The sequence below is a fragment of the Camelus dromedarius genome, chromosome 24 (assembly GCF_036321535.1).
Source record: "Camelus dromedarius isolate mCamDro1 chromosome 24, mCamDro1.pat, whole genome shotgun sequence".
NCBI classification, from domain to species: Eukaryota; Metazoa; Chordata; class Mammalia; order Artiodactyla; family Camelidae; genus Camelus; species Camelus dromedarius.
This window is the reverse complement of record NC_087459.1, coordinates 1,783,815-1,803,876: the sequence shown is the minus strand read 5'-3', so window position 1 is coordinate 1,803,876 and position 20,062 is coordinate 1,783,815. Positions and strand designations below refer to the sequence as shown.

The following is a 20,062-nucleotide window of genomic DNA, read 5'->3' as shown; positions in this document are numbered from 1 at the left end:
TGGGTTCAATCCCCAGTACCTCCTCTAAAAAATAAATAAATAAACCTAATAACCTCCCCCAGCAATCAATCAATCAATCAATATAAATAAATAAATAAAACTTAAAACTAAAATTAAAAAGTAAATGGGTAAAGAAATTGTGATATGCTCACCCCGTGGAACACAACACAGCAAGAAAAAGGAACAAACCACAGGTATACACAGCAACATGGATGGATCTCACAAACACATTTTGAGCCAAAGAAGTCAGACCCAAAAAACGGAGGATGTGAGCAGCATTAGTCACAATCGCCAAAAGGTGGAAACCACCTGAAAGTCCATCAGTGGATGAAGCGACACACAAAATGTGGTCCATCCACACGATGGAATATCACCCAGCCTTAGAGAGAAACGCAATACTGATACCTGCTACAACAGAGGAATCTCAAACATATGCTTCGTGACACAAGCCAGACACAAAAGGCTGCATATTGTCTAATTCTGTTTATATGAAATGTCCAGAAAAGGTAAATCCAGAGACAGAAAGCAGATTAGCGGTTGCCAGGGACCAGGGAAGGCGGGAATGGGGGAGGGGCTGCTAATGGGTGTGGGGTCTCCCAGGGGTGATGAAAATGTTCTGGAACGAGATAGAGGTGATGGTTACACAACATTGTGAAATGTGCTAAACGTCACTGAATTGTATAATGTAAAATGGTGACGTTTATGTTATGTGATGCTATGTTATATTTCATCTCTTTTTTTTTTAGAAAAAGAGTACATGGTGATTGATTCCATCTATATAAAGTTCACGAAAGGAGCTGGATGTGACTTCTGCTGCCAGTCAGATTGGAGTAACAAGGACTTGGATTTATCTTCCCATGTGAAGCAACCAGAAACCCAGATGGTACAGATTAAATAAAAGTTCCCAAGACATCAGACACCAGGTAACAGGAGACAATGAACCCATGAGACAGGGAACAAGCAAGGTGCGCCCTAGCTTCCTGCCTGGAGAGAGTTCAGGCTGAGGTGCCAGGAGGGGAGCAGAGAGGGTAGGGCAGGGAGCCGAGGATGTGGGAGTCCGGGGGGACCAAGGTGGCTGGGCTGTGCCGGGCAGAGTACGGAAGAGGAAAGAGCCACACTGAGAGAGAATTCTGGAGATCTCCACGGGGTCCTACGAATCTCTGTAACATTGCATTAGGCAAAGATTTCTAAGAGCGAACACCCAAAACACTAGGCATAAAAGAAACGGACAAACTTGACTTCATCAAAATCCACGGACTCTGTTCTTCAAAGACACTGTGAAGAGAATGGAAAGACCACGCCATGCACTGGGAGGAAATATTTGCAAGTCACATATCTGATAAAGGCCTGGTGTTCAGAACAGAGCAAAAAGGCCCAAACTCAGTAATAAGAAACCAATCCAATGTTTTAAAAAGGACAAAATATTTGAACATTCACTTCACCAAAGACATATGGATGACAAATAAGCACATGAAAAGGTGCTTAGCATCCGTAGCCTTAGGGAAACGCACGTTAAAGCCACGAGATATGACTACACACATTAGAAGGGCAGAAACTAAAAAGGCTGATCCTGGTGAGGATGGAGAGGAACTAGGGCTCTCCTGCACTGCTGGTGGGGGTGCAAAATGGTAGCCACTTTGCAAAACAGTTTGGCTAACTCTTAAAAAATTAAACATACAACTACCACATGATCCAAGTATCCCATTCTTAGCTATTTACCCAAGAGACATGAAAACACATGTTCATATGAAGATCTGAATACACATGCTCACAGCAGTCCTATTTGTAACCGCCCCAAACTGGAAATAACACAAACGTCCATCAGCAGGTGAATACATACACAAACTGTGGTCCAGCCATACCACGGACTACTCCTTGGCCATGAGAAGAAACTGTACCTACAACATGGATGAAATCCAAAATACTTACGCTGAATTAAAGAAGTCAGACCAAAAAGGAGTATGTGCTTAAAAAGAGTATTGCTGAGTGATTCCATTTACGTAACGGTCCAGAAAATGCAAACCAATCTACTGTGATAGAAAAAGCCGATCTCAGTAGGGGCAGGGGTGGGGCAGGAGGAAGGGATTAAGGAGCAGGGAGAAATCTTTGGACTGACAGATATGTTGGTTTGGCTGGTGATGGTTTCTTGGTGTATACGTGTCAAAACTATCAACTTGCACGCTTTAAACACATCTCATTTACTGTAGGTCAATTATACCTCAACAAAGCTGATTTTTAAAAAGTAGAGCTAATTGATGCTGTTAGGAGCCAGAACAGTGGCTACCCTTGGTTATGGGTGAATAAACTAGAAGGAAGATGCAGAAAGGGGCTTCTAGGCTGCCAATGATGGTCTGGGCGCTGGTTAGAAGGATGTGTTCTGTTGGTGGAAATGCACTGAGTATTAAATGCACTTACAAGGTGGGCACCTTTCTATGTATGTGATACTTCAATAAATGGTTTTTCAAAATAAGGCAGGACAACAGCTCACTGCTCGGATCTGGACCAGCAACTGGTTTCAGTAGGGGGTGGGAGGGCAGGGTCAGAGTTCACTGACGCCTGAGTCCCCAGTCCCCAGAGCCCAAGCTGGCACCTGACAGCACCCTGGGGTGGGCGCGGGTGCTTCCCTTACCTTCTGCTGCAGGTCTCTCATCTTTCTGGACTCTTCTCCTGGACAGTCGGAGTCCGCCGGCTCTGGGGTGGGCCCTGGTTCTGACGCTGGGGGCTTCTCTGACTGGGCCTGTCTCTCCTCTTCCTGCCCCCAGGATGCCTTCCGGCCAAACAGCCTGCGAGCCACTTCCTCAGCATTTTCCAGCCGGAGCCCCAGCTGGGAAGGAAAGCCAGGGGCCAGCAAGAAGTGACCCAGTCACAAGGGTAATCAAGAACTGTGGGGCTGGGGGCTTCAACAGGGCGTCCAGCAGCTTGACCAGGGTGCCCTGGGCCCCCCGGGTCCACCCAGGTCCAAATAAAGAGGCACGATCTTGGGAAATCATCCAGCTCCACATCTGCTTGGCAAATGCCACATAGCAAGAATTTCTACAGACTCTTTAAGGCCTGCTTCAAATGCCACCACCTCTGGGAAGCCTTCTCTGAATTCCCACATCACTCCCTTCACATATCCCCAGCCAAATTCATCACTCCTTCTTCTGTCAAGTACACCACTCCAAGGTCACACTCAGACTAATTTGTGTGTGTCTCTTGCAAAATCCTGAGCTCCATGAGGACCCTTGTCTCTTTCACTAAGCACACTCAAGGCTTGGTGGAAAGGTTAATTCCGTGTCCACCTGACAGGGCCAGGGGGTGCCCAGATATTTGGTCACACATTATTACAGGTGTTTCTGTGAGAGCATTTCTGGATGAGTTTAACATTTAGATCAGTAGACTGAGTCCAGCAGATTGCCCTCCATAATGTGGGTGGGCCTCATCCAATCAGTTGAAGTCCTGAATGAAACAAAAGGCTGACCTTTCTCCAAATAAGAGGGAATTCCTCCTCCCCGACTGCCTCCAGACTGGGACATTGTTTTATTTTATTCCCCTGCCTCCAAACAAGAACTACACCATCAGCTCTTCCTAGGTCTCGAGCTTGCTGAGTGCAGAGCTGGGATTTGTCAGCCTCCATAATCCCACTGGTTCTATTTCTCTGGAGAGTCCTGACTAACCGATGACCTGGTTGATTCTCAAAATCTGATGGATGAATGAATGAGTCCCTCCTTCCTTCTATCTGCCCCTCCATCCGCCCATCTGTCCACTCATTTTCCATCCTTTCCACCCATCCACGCAACCTTTTATCCCTCCACACACCTTTCCTTCCATCCTCCTATCCTCTTGTCTCTGAGAGCATCTGTGGAGAAATCACCAGAGGGTCAGCCCTTGGCAGTTCTAAGCCCAGGCACCCAGTTGGCAAAGTCTGGATGATAGGTTCCCTATTCTCCATAAATTAGAAGGGGCTGGGATAGGGCACAGAGCACCCTCCCTCAGATAAGCTCCAGGGACTTGGGTGGAAGAGATGGAAGAGGGCAGGGATTATGTCTCTCTTGTTCGCCATTTTAATCAGAGCCCAGTACACAGCACATGTCAAGTAGAAGGATATGTGTGCAATAGATGACAGGTGGATGGATGGATGGATGGATGGATGGATGGATGGGTGGGTGGGTGGAAGGGTAGATGAATAGATAGGTGGACAAGAGGTTAGATGGAGAGATGGGTAGAAGGGTACATAAATGAATAGATGGATGAGGACAAAAGAACGGGTGGATGGATGGATGGATGGGTGGATGGATGGACAGATGTATAGATGTATGGAAAAGTGTGGATGGATGGGTTAAGGTGAGTGGGTGGGTGAATACGTGGATGGATGCATGATGACTGAGAGAACAGATGAACAGATGAGTGGGTAAGAGGGTAGACAGAGAGATGGGTGGGAAGGTACATAAATGGATGAGAGAGATGGATGAGATGAACAGATGAATGTATGGATGGATGATTGATGGGGTGATGGACAGATAGATAGATGAATAGGTATGTGAAATGGGTGGGTGGGTGGATGAGTGTATGACTAGGGGAATAAACAGGTTGGTGAGAGGGTAGATGGAGAGAGATAGGGTGAGAGGGACAGAAAGAGGGAGGGAAGTAGGGCTGGGTGTTGATGTATGGATGCGTGAGTGGGTGAACAGATGGGTGGAAGGGCAGATAGACGGGTGGGTGGATGGCAGGATACAAGATACAGGAGTAGATCAATAGATTCAAGAGATGATGGATGGAAAGATGGACGGATGGGATCATCTCTGGAGAGGCCCTGAGGAGAGTGAAGCTAGGCCCCCTCTTACCTCCAGGAGGTTGAAGGCACGACCAAGGGCATGGATGGTCAGGTTGGCTGTGGCAGAACGGGGGAGGAAGGAGGCAGGCGAGAAGAGAAGGGTCCCCTCCAGGTTGGCTCCCAGGCTGCCCGATGCTGGGAGAGAGGATCAGTACACACCACACGGCTCACAGGGCCGGCCCTGTGACCGAGGGGCCGTCGCCTGAGACAGGGCCAGACATGGGGAGCACCCTCTCGGCCAGGACAAGAAGCTCGGACTTAAGCCTTACCAAGGGCAGAGGGAAGGTCAGGGCAGAAGGGTCACAAACACGCTGATAGACAGAGAGGGGGCAGCCAGAGCCCCACCCCACGCCCAGACTTGCCAAGTAGCTGAAGGGGTTGGAGTAACTAAGCTAGAACGGGGTCCCTTTTTGATCCTGTTTAATTACAAGGAGGCAGCCGTCTCCATTTGATGCTAATCTCTCTTTTAACCCAAGGGAAAAGCAGTTCTCAAATTCACAGCCCTCGGCAGGCGAGAATCTACGGGAATCCAACAACAGTGTGTCAGGGTCATTGTATTTCTCTTGAGGATTACCTTAGTTTTACAGTTAAACTGATCTTCCACTAATGGTAGAGATAGAGAGTTTCCTTTTAGAATAAGTTAAAAAGAGCATGTTTAGAGAAAAGATGAAAGTATCCTGAAGAAAGCTATGAAATGGCTCACATTTAACTGATTTTTACCTTTTCTGACAAAAATGACAGGTGCTATGGAATATAGCAAAAAATCGAGCAGGTGGCATGTCCGCAGGAGTTGGAACTCAGAGCTTCTCAAGCCTCTGTGGTCCCAGGGCAGGACAGCGCCCACCCCGGACGGCCGTACCTGAGCGGAAGGTGACGTCGGAATAGGATGAATGTTTCCAGGTCTCTGGATGGAACTCCCGGCTGAGGACGTCTTCAGGGAGGGCTTCCCGGAGGGCCTGTTTCAGGGGGTCATCCGTCTCCAGCAACTGCAGGAGGTGACTCCAGACAAAGGAGCCCACTGGAGTCCAGTTGTGGCCAGCAGGGAAGGGAGGGGAGAATGGTGAGGGAGGACCCAGGGCTAGCACAGCCCAGAGAAAAAATCCCTGAGCCCCTATCCTGAGTCCTGCTATTTCCACACACCAGGGGCTTCTCAGGAGCCTAGCTACTGAGAACACCACATCCTCTTTAAAGAAACAGTGACCAATAGCAGTACGTTAATGGAACTTGGAAATCTAGACCCTGCAGAGCATTCTGACGAGCCTTCCAGAAGAGAAAGGGAGGTATTGTGGGGAAAGCCCTGGCTTGAAAGTCAGACCTGAGTCTGATTCCCAGTTCTACCACTTATAAGCTGTGTGACCTCGGGCTGGTCACTCCACCTCTCTGAGCCTTAGTTTTCTCATCTGTAAAATGAACTGTAATGACCCATCTCCCAGGGCTGTTTATGCAGATCAGTCAAGAGCAGAGCCTGGGGGAGGGCATAGCTCAGCGGTAGAGCACATGCTTAGCATGCATGAGGCCCTCGGTTCAATCCCTAGTCCTTCCATTAAAAAAAAAAAAAAAGGAATAAATATCCTAATTATCTCCCCCTCTAAAAAGAGAATTAAAAGAAAAATAAAAAGACCAGAGCCTGGACCTAAAGAACTGGGTATCTTTCAAGGTTGGGAAAGGGGTGACATGAAATCTGTGATGGGGACCTTCTCCAGCTCTCTGGAAGGGTGAAAATAAGATGAGAGCACCATTGGGAAAGAGTCTCACAGAGGATATTAGTCTAACTGGGAACCCCAATCCTCTTGCTTGTCCCAGGTTCTCAGAATGCCCAGCAGGGAGCTTCTGGAACAACATATCATGGAACAGAGCTGAGTCTGACTTTTGCTCCCATCAGGCAACACAAAAGCCTGGTACCTCAGGGCCTCCACCAAGGCTGCCCCTTGGCTGATCCCCTCTGAGGGGCTTGGCTTAGTGGCCTGTTGATGCAGAACAGCCCCTCCCCAACCCCGTCCTACCCTCAAAATTGTCAATAAGGAACTGCAGCTTCTAGGAGCACCATTTCCTTTCCTTTGGGTGGGTCAGGTGAGGGGTGCCATTTCTTTAGAAGGCAGTTTAGCAGCATCCATTAGACTTTTATTTATTAATTTTGGGGGGAGAGGAGGTAATTAGGTTTACTTATATATTTTTTGGAGGAGATACTGGGGATTGAACCCAGGACCTTGTGTATGCTAAGCATGTGCTCTACCACTTGAGCTATACCCTCCCCCTAGTCAGACTTTTTAAACGTGTACACCATCATGTTGGCTAGTTTTCTTCTGGGAAATGATCGTATGGCTAGATTAGCACAAGGGCCCAAAGGCGGATGCACAGGGAGGTTCCTGGTGGTCGTTGTTTCTCACAGCAAAAGATCAGAAACAATCTAAATGCCCATCAGTGGGACTGGTAACATGGATCATGCTTTAAGCTTCTAACGGGGCACCACAGAGCTGTAGATAAAGAGCCCGAGTGCCCTGATGTGGAAGGAGCTCGCGGACACACCGGAGGCAGAAGCATCAGAGCACACACGACATGACCCTGAGCTGCTGCTGTTAAAAGGATGCACGTCCAGGCTCATACGCGCATACACGTTCCGACAGGATGGATACACAAGGGAACTGGTGATACTCAGTGCCTTCGGGACCTCGGGATCAGGAGAAGAGGAAGACTTTAACTTTCCTTCTATAGCTTGCTGTCTGCTTTGAAATTTGGGCTATATACTAGTAACAGCAGTAGTGATAATCACGTTAAAAGCAACAGCTCTGCACGGAACACTTACGATGTTCTCGGTGTCTTCCTGTGTTAACTCATTTTATGCTCCCTCTGTGAGGGAGGTACTGTCATTATCCCCATTTCACTGATGTAGAGATGGAGGCTCAGGAAGTTTGAGCCACTCGTCCAAAGGCACACACGTAGGAAGTGGCTGAGCTGGGACTGGAATCCAGGATGTCAGGTCCCAGGCTCTCAACGCCTTGTGCATTATTTAAAAACTTCTTGAAAATTGGTTGAACCTATTTTTTTGAAGTTACACCTTTGGGTTTAGGAACTAGGACCAGAGGCTCCCTGTTTAAGGCAACTCTCTGACCCCAGAGGGATCTGAGATTTGTAGACATTCTCCCTCCTCCTTACAGGTCTCTATTCCAGGTCCTGAGCTGTGAGCTGGCCAGAGCTAGAAGGGAACTCAGTGACTTCCACCCCGTTTTACAGATGGGGAAACTGAGGACCAGAGAAGTGACTTCTCCAAGGCTATTCAACCACCACATGGTTGAGGGGAACATGCAAGTTCACTTGTCTTGATGGTGTGGAAAGAGATGAGGAAGGGGAAGGGAACAGAACACCCGAAGGGTGGAGGGAAAGGGTGCTCCTCAACCCCTGCACCCACCAAGTGGCCCCCAGGCCAGACCCCACCTGCTGCTGCTCACCCTGGGTGGACTGCTCTCCTGCCTGGGTGCGCCGCACCTGGGCAAACAGCTCCTCGCCAGGGCACCTCATCAGGGCCAGGTAGGCATTGATGCGGATCTCAGCATCCTCCTCGGGGCTTTGGTACAAGCGGGAGAGCACGGATCGCTGGCTCGGGCAGAGGGAAAGTCATCACCCAGGAGCTCGATGTCCCCACATCTTCCCTGGCTCCAGCAGGTGACCCTGCTGCCTGGCCCCAGGTCTCCCGATGTCTCCACTGCTCCCTGACACTGTCACCTGTGGCCCAGTTGCAGGAGGTGGTAGGTTCCCCAGTCACTGCTAATTCCCATCCTCTCACAGCCCAGCCCAGAGCCGGTCAACTTCCATACAGAACAGGTAGCAAATGGGCATGGCTGCATTCCAATAAAACTTTATTTACAAAACAGCCTGCCTGCCACACAGGAGGTATTTCCTCTAAAGGTATTCCTTGGTACCTCCTTTCCTTAGCAAGCCACCTCCCCTACCATGTGACTCTGTCCCCCAGCACCTGTTGGTTTCCTTCACAGCGCAGCCAGCCACCCAGCCAGTCCCGCAGTGGTGATTACTGAGCACCTGCTACGTGTCCGGCACGATGCTACGTGCTGGGCGACAGCCGTGGGCAAGACAAACCTAGCTCTCGTCCACCCGAAGCTGACATTTCAGTGCAGGGAGACAGTAAACAAGGCTAGTATGTGAAATACAGAACACGTGAGCTGGTGATAAACGCTCAAGAGGGAAAAATAAAATAAGGAAGCAGGAGGCATGCGGGACCTGAGAGGCTTAATTTCAGGTAAAATTCAGCCAACAAGGACACTCACACTAAAGTGATTTCTAAGCAAAGGCCTTCAGGAAGGAAAGGAATAAAGCCTGGGGATATCCAGGGGAAAGAAATTCCAGGAAGGGAGAACTACATATGCAAATGGCCTGAGGCCAAAGTCATTCACGCACGTGTATGTGTGCATGCATGCGTCTCTGTCTGTCTGAGAAACAACAGGGAGACCAGCATGGCTGGTGAGGAGTGGGGGGAGGGGGGAGGAAAGTAGGAGATGAAGCCACGAGTCGCTAGCGGGTCAGTGGCCAGCTCACATGGAGCCTGGCACGTGCACCCTGTAACAGCTCACTGTAACGGCTCTGGCTTTGACTCAAAATGAGAGGGGAGCTGCTAGTCCAGAGTTAGCAAGCTTTTCCTGTAAAGGAAGAGGTAATAAATTTTTTTGGCTTTGCAGGCCATGTAGCCTCTCTTGCAAATACTCTGCAGTTGTAGCAAGAAAGCAGCCCCAGACCACGCATAAATGAACAGGCACAGCTGTGTTCCAACAAAACTTGACATTCAAGGACAGGGAGTCAGCTGGGCGTAGACTGTGGACCATAGCTTGCCAACCCCTGAACCAGAGGATCTGCAGCACAGGATGGCTTACGTGTCGTCTGTTTGTAATTATATGCTTGGTTGTGTGTTTGTTTTATGACTATCTGCCACCCACAGCAGACACCGGCTCTGTGAGTACAGAGACCTGGACACCCATTCACATGAGTGCCCAGCCCAGTGCCCAGCACACAGAAGGCACTCAGTAATAGGTGATGAGCAAACGAAGATGTGTATTAACGTCAAACCCACTCCCACCTGATACCAGCCCCAGTGAACTAACATGTAGGAACTCACATCCACAGAGCAGGGAACCCTCCGGAAGGCCTGGATGGCCCCCAGCCGGATCTCATGGGGGCAGCTCCTCAGGGATGCACAAGTGCTCAGCTTGGGGGTGAGAGCTGTGGCTGCCAGGCCGGCGTTGCCAATGGCCTTGAGCACGATCTGGAGCTGAAACAAATGGCCATGGGGCTTTGAGGCCTGGTGCGGGGGTGGGGGTGGGCTCCCAGCCCACTCCACAGGGGCCATGCCCAGGATGCAGACTGTCCTCACCTGCTCAGCATCCGAGGGCTCCTGGAAGGTGCAGTTGGCTCCTAAGGCGTCTCCCAGGATCTTCACAAGGGAGCTGACACCAGGCAGCTGCCCGCAGGGCCCGTCCAGAGACACACAGAGGTTGTGCACAAGAGCTGAGATGCCCAGGAAGGCACCTGGGCTGGCCCCCGGGGTCTGCAGCAGTGGCTGGGGACATAAATTTGCTCTGAGTAATTAGAGAGTTTGTCTTTTATGGATGTGGCCTTGGGTCCAATCTGAAAGAACCTAAATGGAAGGATGTGGCCAGTACTGGGGTAAACAGTTAGCCACTGCCCAGCCCGGTTACCCACCCAGGAAATATAAGAGCCCGTCTGTATAGCGCTTGCCAATTTCCACGGTGTAAATGCTCCCACCCTGGTTGATTTCAGCTGTGTCGCTGCAAGGGCGCTGGGACGAGACAGGGAGTCAGCAGCAAGCACACATCCTGTGACAGGTCCACACACGACACAAGCAAGGTAAAGAAGCCCGAAGGCGTGGACGTGGTATGGTGTAGTGAGAGCATAAGGAATTAAATATCTCTTACTTTTGTTTTAATACAATCTCTCGAATTGCAAACTTGGATCACGTAATTTTTAATAATAGCTGTGTTTATCAAGCAGCTTGAGAAGTGCCTGAAAGTCAAGACTGTCTCTTTTCTCACCCTACCCTGACGCACATGCTGGGGCCCCTGGGGTCTGATTCCCCGAGGAGCAGGAGGAGACCCAGCCCTCCTCTGGGGATCAGACTGCCCTACTTGACCAGTTCAACCAGGCTCCTCTCTTCCAGGGGCCTCACAGTGGCACAACTCGGGCCAGGACAAGTCAGATAAGGGCCATTTCAGCTGCTCAGCAGACCTCCACCCAGACACTCAGCCACTCTCATACCGGGGAACCGAAGCCTTCAGCCGAGAGGAAGGCAAAAGTGGGGGGCACAGGGGACTCAGGACAGAGGAGCGCTGGTTCCAGGCCTCAGAGTCAGGGGAAGAAGAAAAATGTATTTTATTTAGTAAACACCTCCACAGCACTCCCTATGCAGCAGGCTCTGCTGTTAACAGGGCACGCGTGTTACTTGCTTAGATCCTGAGACACAGAGAGGTTAAGTAACTGGCCTAAGGTCACCCAGCCAGAAAGAAGTGAAGCCAAAACTTGCCCCTGCAGAGTCTGGCTCTCAGTCTGGGCATTACCCCTATACTTGCTGCTTCTCAGAATACATGTTCCGGGCTCACTCGTGAAAACCAGGCCTGGGCACTGGGCAACAGGGAGTGGCCTCTATTATCCCTACACACTAGAGCAGGGACCGCCTGGCAGCCCAGGGAAATACAACCCCTGAACCGGCTCTGTTCTTCCCTGGGACTCGTGGTCTTAACCAGGTCAGTGTGCCCACGCGAGGGTGCCTGGCTCGAGCATCTGCATGTGTGCATCTCGGTGGATGTGTGTTTTAGCATCTGGGTGTTTGTGTGTTCCTGTGTGGGTGTGCACGTGTCTCAGTGTACACGTGTCCTGGTGCGCATGTCCCCATGCGTGTGCGCACACCTGAGCATAGCCTGATGTGTGTGCGGACACGTGCACTGATATGGGTGCGTCCCCGAGTGTACACATGCAGGTCCCAGTATGTGAATACACATGTCCCAGTATACCCTGGAGGTGTGTGTCCAGATGTCGGTGGCTGTCCCCACTTGTCCGTGTGTGTGTGTGTGTGTGTGTGTGTGCACGTGTGTAGTATGTCTGTGTGAGTGCATCTGCATGTCCAGGTACATGTATGAGTCTTGGTGTGTATGTCTTAACATGTGGGTGCATGTCCCCACCTGTTCCTACGTGGGCGTCCTCAGGGTCTCTCTCTGTGAGTCGGTGTGTGTGTGTTTTCTTTGTGGAAGGGGGGACGTGTGGCTTGGAAAAGCACATTCGTTGTTATTCCAGATTTGGCAAATGAAAACAAACTCTGTTTTCTTAGTACAGTGGAGGAAAATCAGGGCCCAGCAGGGAGGGCAGGGGTTATGAAAAGATGGAGAGAAGCCACTCGGACCCGCAGGAGGAGGGTTCCTGCCTGCCGGAGGTCTTTGCCTCTGCCCGCTCTGCCCCAGGCAAGGAGGCAGGCCAGGATCAGGTCCTCCCAGGGCCCGAAGATGGAGCCAGATGCCTAGGAGGGCCCTGTGGGGATGGCGGGGTGGCTGGAGCCACTGGGGTCCCTGGAAGCCAGGCCCCTGCTGGGAGCCACAGGGCCAGGACAGCTGGGTGAACCTGAGACCTGGGCTCCGGGAGGGTCCAAACAGTAACAACCCTGTTCATTCGCTAGCTCTCCTGGGGTGCTGCCCAGAACCGCCAGCCGCCTTGGATTCCACAAGAATCAGAACACCAGATGTGAATGTCAAAACCTCTCGCTTAAAAAGATTTGGTTACACGTTAATTAAAAATGTTCAAAATGTTCCCTTTCTCTTTTTTTATTTTTAAAGATGGAAAGATAAAATTATCCTCAAGCCTGTGACCCTCATTCGACAGATTTCACTTTTCCAAAGTGACCTTAATGCTCACTCACCCTGCCCCAAACCCAGTTCTTCATCTCCAAACCAACACTCCCTGAAAGGTCAAACAATCAAGACGGTAGAAAAAAACACAGGAAGCACCATGGCCTTGGGGAGGTGAAGCGCTTCCCGGAAAAGACTGCCAAGCTGGACCTCACCAAAACGGAGAACTTCTGCGCATCAAAAGACACCATTAAGAGAGCACATGGCCAAGGGGCAACGGAATACAGTCCAGCAATGGACCAGACCAAGGTCCTAACACACACACACACACACACATGCGGCATAGACAAGTCTCGCAGAGAACGTGGGAGAAAGAAGTCAGACTCTAGACGCACACAAGCCTAGGGTATGAATGTCAAACACAAGCAAAACCTAGCGATGGCCTTCTAGTTGGGGTCGCCAACTAGAAGGGGCACAAGGGTGCCTTCTGAGAGCCAGAAACGTCTACATCATGTTCTGCGGGTGGTTACACAGGTGAACACGAGTATAAAAAAGTCAAACTGGATACTTCAGAGTACTACAATCTCCTGAATATATCATTTTAAATGTAATTAAAAATATACACCCTCTAACTGCAACGTGAGACTCTGGGTGGGACGCTGGAACAGACAGTGGGAAAAACAGTGGGATCTGAACTGCTTTAGTTTGGTTAAATATAAGGTACCAATGTCAGTTTCTCAGTTGTGACAAATACTTTCTGGCAACATAAGAAGTTATCAATGGGGGAGCGGTGAGGGGTATGCAGGAACTCTTTGCACTATCTTTGCAATTTTTCTGTCAGTTTAAAATTACTCTAAAATTAAAACTGCATGAAAATAATCTTCTGTCTTCCTCCCCTCTTCCCCTCTTGTCTTCCCCTCCCTCATTTCCTCCCTCCTGCCCTCCCCCTTTAGGCTGCACACAGCAAGCCCGCATCCCCGGCACATGCCCAGCACAGCACACAAGCACCCTTGTGACTGGACGAGAGAACAAGCAAATACAGGCCAGAGCGGTGCAAGCCCTGGTCCAGCGGGACCAGAACCCGAGGGAGGCAGGTGAGGGCAGGTCCTGCTCTGCTTCCAGCGTGTCCTTGACAGGTGGTCAGAGCAGCGACACCAGCCGCGTGCATCACACTTGGCCCATGTTACAACGGCTATCAGTCCGCACGCTCAGCCTACAAATGACCCCCGCTGCACAGATGGGAACCGAGGTGCAGGACAGGGAAGCACCTTGCCAGAGGTCATGCTGGTAAGGGACAGGGCTGGGAGCTGAAGCGGGGAGATGGAGAACCAGAGTCTGCCCTTTCAGCTACCGCCTGCATGCCGAACAAAGGAGCAAGAGAGAGGAAAGAAGGAAAAGGGACCCTGGCCCTGCCCAGCACCAGCTGAGACCTGGCAGGCCCTGCATGGCGCTAGCATCCCTGTGGCCAGAATGTCACTACTAGACCATGAGCTCTGGTCCCTTGAGGCACTGGAACAAAGCTGGGAGGAGACCAGCTCCTCCCCCCACTCCCCATTGCATCCAATCAGCAGTCGAGCAGGGGAGAGGCCACACGGGGCCGGGGCGGGGCACAGGAGCTCACCAGCAGCACTTGGACCATGGCATCTGTGGGCTGCGGGAGGAAAGCCAGCGACCAGAGCCACGCCTCTGTCTCCTCTGCCTCCACCTCCCCAGATACGATGAGCTCTGCCATGAGTCCCACGCAGGCTTCGGTGCCACAGGAGGGCAGGGCATCCACCAGCGGTTGCCTGAGATGGAGAGAGACCCAAGGAACCTCACGATGGTGAGCCACACACCCCAGGCGCCTTCCAAGACTCCTCTCGAGTAGCCACAGGTCATCTGGGAGCAACGGAGGCTCAGAGAGGCACAGCAGGGACGTGTCCAGGATCACACACTCCGGAAGGGGCCGAGCTGGGCCTGGGCCCCAGGCAGCCTGGCCCGGGGCCGGTGCTCTTAGGGCCTATGGGGACACCAGCAGTGCAGTCTAAACCCTGGCAGTTCTGCTCCCCCAGGAGGCACAGCAGCTTGGGGCAACATAGTGCCTGCCCACTGCTCTCCCGAAACCAACCACAGTCGCTGCGTCAGGTGAGACCCCTTGTGTAACACAGGAACCAGCAACTGGCAGGCCGCCCCTAATTAAACCTCTAATGCTTTCAGTCCAACGGCAGGATTATTTTATTTATTTATTTGTTTATTTATTTGATTGATTAATTGATTGATTGATAACAGAAAGGTTGAGAAGCTCAGGAAAGGTTTTCAACATTTGTCCAACGGTGGATCTAAGCAGGGAAATGAGGACTGAACCAGGATGGGTCCCTGGGTCACAGTAGAAATGAGAGGTTCCCAGAGCTGGGGGCTACACGAGGCAACAGGGCACACGGGGTGGGGGGTGGTGTGTGGATTAGTCACCCCCACCCCATCAACCCTGATGAGTGACACCCATGGCCACAGAGGACCAGGCATCCCCTGCTCCACACATACCATCAGCCCATAAACAGTCTCTGGCCTCAATCTGCTCATCTGTAAAATGGGAATGCTGATGACTGGACCTGTCCCAAGTTGACTGTGATCCTTCAGGCTACTTTGTCTGAGGAATGCCCTACCTGCCCTTCTCATCTCTCACCCTGTATTTCCTCTTTTTTCCTTATAGACTTGGACCCTGGGGAACCAGGCTCTGGGCAGAAATGGAGGAGGTGGTGAGGAAAAGAGAATTCTCTCAAGAGTATCAGTCCTCTTGGGAACTTCTAGGTTTAGGGATGGTCTCCTGTCTCCTTGACTCCTGACATCTAGGTAGACAACTGAGACATAAGAGCTTGTGGGAAAATCCTGAGTAACAAGCAGGGTATGTCACCAGGGGAACAGGCAGCTCCATATGAAGAAAAGGAGGGCCCCTCCCTATACCAAAGATAATTAAAATGGGCCCAAGTCAAACATCACCTATCTTTAAGCCCATAAGGATTGGATGGAGAAGCACAGACCATCTGGGTTCACATCTCAACTCTGCTCTGTGACTTTGGGCAAGTCTCCTAACTGCTCTGGGCCTTGGTTTCCTTCCACAGCTGTTAACATAGGAATAATAGATCTACATACCTCATGGGATCATCGTGAGGATTAAATGAGTGAATACAGATAAAAGGCTTGAAAGGAATCTGTGTGTTAACAGCTACTAAGTTTTGTAGGCATTCCGTTAGACATTTGGTGATGTGAATTTGGGGGAGGGGAGCGGTTCTTTCATATTTCAGAATCGATAAAATTCTTTCAGGCCTCAAAATCTTTTTGAGAGCCTTTGAAAAACTCACAGGCTTGAAATCTGTAACCCAGGGGCCTGGTGAACAGCTAGACATGGGGACAGAGCCCAAAGCCTTCCCCTGCACAGTCCTCAGCCAGTGGAGTTAGTCCTCAGAGTTTCCACTCCACACTTGGGGGTCTCTCTACAGCCTTTGCTGGCCCCACATCAGCAGGGTCCAAGGTGGGATCCCAGCCCTGCCCAGCACCGCCCCCCAACCCCCCCCCCCCCAGCAGAAGGGTACCCAAGGCGTATTGGAATGCTAATTCCAGCGCTCAGCAAGAGGGTCCCTGTGTGGGGAGGGAACAATGCCTGTCTTTATCCCACCAGCCACTTCAGCTTCCGGGCTCCTCACGCCGCCCCGTGGGAACCTCCAAGCTCCCCACTTAATCGCCCTCTTGGCCGACATCCCTCAGGCTGGAGGACAAGTCAGTACCACAGGGATGAGATGAAACGTCGCCATCCATCCCTCAATGGGGACCTGGGAGAGCATCAGGATGACCCGGCCCCACCAGGACCCCCAGCCAGCTCCTGAAACAGCCCCCAGGCCCAAGGAGAGGCCCTTACCAGTTGTCTCGGCATCTAAAAAAAGAATGTCCCCAGAGTTCCATCAGTTCGACCGCGGAGAGGCCCCGGAGCTCAGACACCAGTGACAGGAACAGCTCTGCAGCCTGGAAAGCCGAGGGGACAGTGGGAGAGGCCCGACCCCCAGGGGTCACCTCATTTACCCCCATCCCCACCTCCAGACACCCCTGCAGAGAAGGTGGGAACAGTGCTAGTATCTTTTTTTTTAATGGATAATGGTGGCTATTAAACACTAGTTTCCAGCCCATCGGCCACACTTTTATTTCAAAATATCTATACTTACAGTATGTCAGATTTTTACTCTTGCCAGCTATTTAAACTTCAGCTGAAGTCTTTCAGATATAACAGAAACATGTTTGAGGAAGTCCATCATTGCACAGAATTTTTTTCTTAAACAGGATGTGGGGTTTTGGGGTTTTTTGTTTTTGTTTTTGTTTTTCTGGTGGGGCGGTAATTAGGTTTATTTTCTTTTTAACGGAGGTACTGGGGATTGAACCCAGGACCTCACGGGTAGTAAGCACGCGCTTTACCACTGAGCTATACCCTCCCCCCACCCCAGTGCTGGTATCTCCTACCTACTGTGTCACAGACCCAAAGAGAAGAGGCTGCTCGTTCGGGGCTTCTTTCCACTGAATCCCAAGCCCCTGGCACACAGGCTGGCCCATTTTGATTCTTTAACAAGCTTTTATCAGGTACCTACTGTGTGCCAGGCATGCACTGGGGCTAGGGACATGGGCGCGAAAAGAGACATGGTACCTGCATTTGTAGGCTTCACACTCTAAGAGCTCAGTACACACTCACTGTGGTTGTAATCTGGCTATTGTGATAAGTAAGCGCATCTCACAAAGCCAGTGAGGTGGCAGTCTTTTCTGGTATTTTTTAATGAAAAAAATATGTAAATGCCTTTTAGAATTAGTAACAGTGACAGCTACTGAACAGAGGTTGGCCCCTTGTCTGCAAATCTGACCAGCACAGTCACCCAGTGTCCAAAACCTCACAAGGAAATAAAGGACTCTATTCAGAGCCTGTACCTCTCGGGTTTCAGGAGATAGCTGTTTTGAGATGCAGGCTACATGCCCTGCCTTCCCTTCCTAGGGCCTCTTCAGTCTCAGACTCATTGCCTTGGCCTGAACCCAGAATCACAGAAAGAGTGACAAGGTCCTGGCTTCCTACTGGCAGCCCCCAAGCTCCCCTCCACCACTCACCCCCACCAGCCAGGGGTCCAGTGAGGCTGGGACGGGCTTGCCTCATCCCCGGCCTCCTTGGCTCTAAGGAGCTGGGACCGAGTCTCTGGGCACACAGCTTGACCTCAGCAAGACGTAAGTGTGAAACAGGCCCCTCAACCAGCCAGCATGGCTCACCCATCCTACCCACCAGCAAGTCTGTTCCCAGGGTCTGGGCAGTATCCCTAAGGTGTGCCTTCTGCCAGTGGAGCAGATAGGGACCCTTAATTCTGCCTTTACTTCCTCGTGCAGGACACACAAGCCAGCCCCCTGTATGGACTCACTGCCACCATCACAGTGGCCCTGACCACCGCCGGCCTCAAAGACTCTCAGCCATCCCAGTCTGAGGCAACCGCCCACCTTCCGGAAGGACTCAGCCACATTTCCCTCCAGCTGGTGGCTGCCTTTCCCTGGCATCATCCGTGATTCCCTAGACTTGGAACGCACGTGCTTTTAAGATCTCCAGCAAGTGTGCAGCAGCTGGGCCTGGCCGGGCATCCTCCCGCCTGCAGAGAGCCAGGCATCTGCCCGGGAGCACACCTCCTGCTCTGGGAGGCCTCAGGCCACAAGTGTTGGCTTCAGGACTAGCTTTCCCCAGCCAGGCACAGCGGGAGGGATCAGGGCAGCTCATCCCGAGAGGCTCTCGGGATGGAGGAAGGGCAGGGCTCCTGCCTCCTGGGTGAGGAGCCTGTCACTCTCATCGCCATTAACAGCAGCCACGCACAATAGTAACAGTAACTATAACAACAGTGGTGACTTTGTGTGGAGCCTCGACTGAGTGCCAGGCACTGCTTTAGGCGCTTTGCAGGCACCACCTCACGTGACATTCACCACACCCTATGAAGAGGGGCTGGCATTATCCCCACTTGACAGAGGGACTGAAGTCAGGTGTCAGCGGCCACACAGCTAAGTGGCAGAGTCGAGACCAGAACCCACACCCTTAACCAGTGTCCTACACTTCAGGCCATGAAGAAAAATAAAAGTCCTGATTTGCAGCGTTTGCCAGTCTCCGTGGCGTGATTACTCGCACTGCGGCCGGTCTCCAGCCGCCCGAGAGCTCTCACTGAACGCACATGTGGGAATCGCTGCGCAGAAGCACAACATCTGTCGTATTTCCACCCTAGGGGACACGCAGACGACCTCCAGGGCGAAGACAACAGTGTAGTAAAATGACCAGGTAGTGACGATTTTGAGTGCTCATCCCCTTTTTTCTAGTATGATTCATTTTCATTGTGAGTCAGTCTAATTTAATCTTTAGTAATGTCTGTTTAACCACCAGCCTGCAGGACTCCTGGAAATCTAACCATCGGCTCTGGCAAGTCGGTGCAAGCCAGCTCTGGCACGGCACCGTCCACACTGTCCCTAACGTGCTTGGCTGTGACTTGGGTGTTCTATTCTGAGCAGCCCAGATGGTGGTCATGAGCCGTGCCCTCCCCCAGGCACCCTCCCTGGTAGCCGGGGGAGCCGACCCGCCTGCCTCTCTCTGTCTCCTCCATCATTCCGTCAGGTTCTTGGCCATCCCACCCCACTGCCCCCCTCGTTGAAACACCAGGGCCTGTCTGTGGAGGGTCAGGCTGGGGAATTTGCTGTCTATTGAATGCTAAATCTTGGTTTTTGTTTTCTGACTGAAAAAACCAATCTTGTCTCCTGCCCACCAACAATGGGGAGGGGCGAAGGCATTCCCAGCTGAAGCCCACGGGTCGGTGTCCCCGGTAACCGTCAGGCCCTCAGCTCTCCCGGGGGGCCGAGCTGCTGCTGAATGTGCACTCAGGCATCCCTGAAAAGCCATTTTCAGGAACAAGGTCCCCAGCAATTCACCCCCAGCCCAGGGGACCTCCCCGGTGGAACAATCCACTACCCTGTTAGTGCTGTAAATACAGGACAGCCGCCCTGCGCCCTCTGGGGCTGTCACTGCCAGTCTCTGGGAGGGCATGCCTGGCCCTGAGCCACCTCTGCCAGGGGAAATGCCCGGTCAGGGGACCAGACGGTGGGGGCTATGGGGACCAGGTGGGAGGAAGAGGGCCTGGCCTGCAGCTTCCTGGCATTTCATGAGGTCCGGCAGCGCCACAGTTAGAACACAGGCTGGAGAGCAGTGGTTCTCAACGGGGGTGACCGTGCCCCCCAGGGGACTCCGGCAATATCTGGAGACACTTTGAGTTGTCACAGCTGGGGTGGGGAGAGGCCAGGGGTGCTGCTGAACATCCGACAGTGCCCGGGGCGGCCCCAGGTGACAATCCCTGCTGTGGGCCGGCCGGCCGGC

At 51.8% G+C, this 20,062-nt stretch overlaps 1 protein-coding gene and 1 non-coding gene across 2 annotated transcripts in view; both read right to left on the bottom strand.

Annotated features, from left to right (window-relative positions):
- The window catches only part of LOC105089063 (uncharacterized), a 130,791-nt gene that overhangs the window by 88,010 nt on the left and 22,719 nt on the right, over nt 1-20,062 (bottom strand). Inside the window, exons 12-19 of the mRNA XM_064478760.1 lie at nt 16,562-16,665; nt 14,291-14,456; nt 10,191-10,376; nt 9,936-10,088; nt 8,260-8,404; nt 5,673-5,831; nt 4,824-4,948; nt 2,630-2,824 (exon numbers count right to left, since the gene is read on the bottom strand). Coding sequence (XP_064334830.1) covers nt 2,630-2,824; nt 4,824-4,948; nt 5,673-5,831; nt 8,260-8,404; nt 9,936-10,088; nt 10,191-10,376; nt 14,291-14,456; nt 16,562-16,665 — 1,233 coding nt within the window. The remainder of the gene's footprint in view (nt 1-2,629; nt 2,825-4,823; nt 4,949-5,672; nt 5,832-8,259; nt 8,405-9,935; nt 10,089-10,190; nt 10,377-14,290; nt 14,457-16,561; nt 16,666-20,062) is intronic.
- TRNAS-ACU (transfer RNA serine (anticodon ACU)) lies at nt 17,055-17,127 on the bottom strand. The gene has a single exon. It is a non-coding gene; the product is annotated as a tRNA-Ser (tRNA).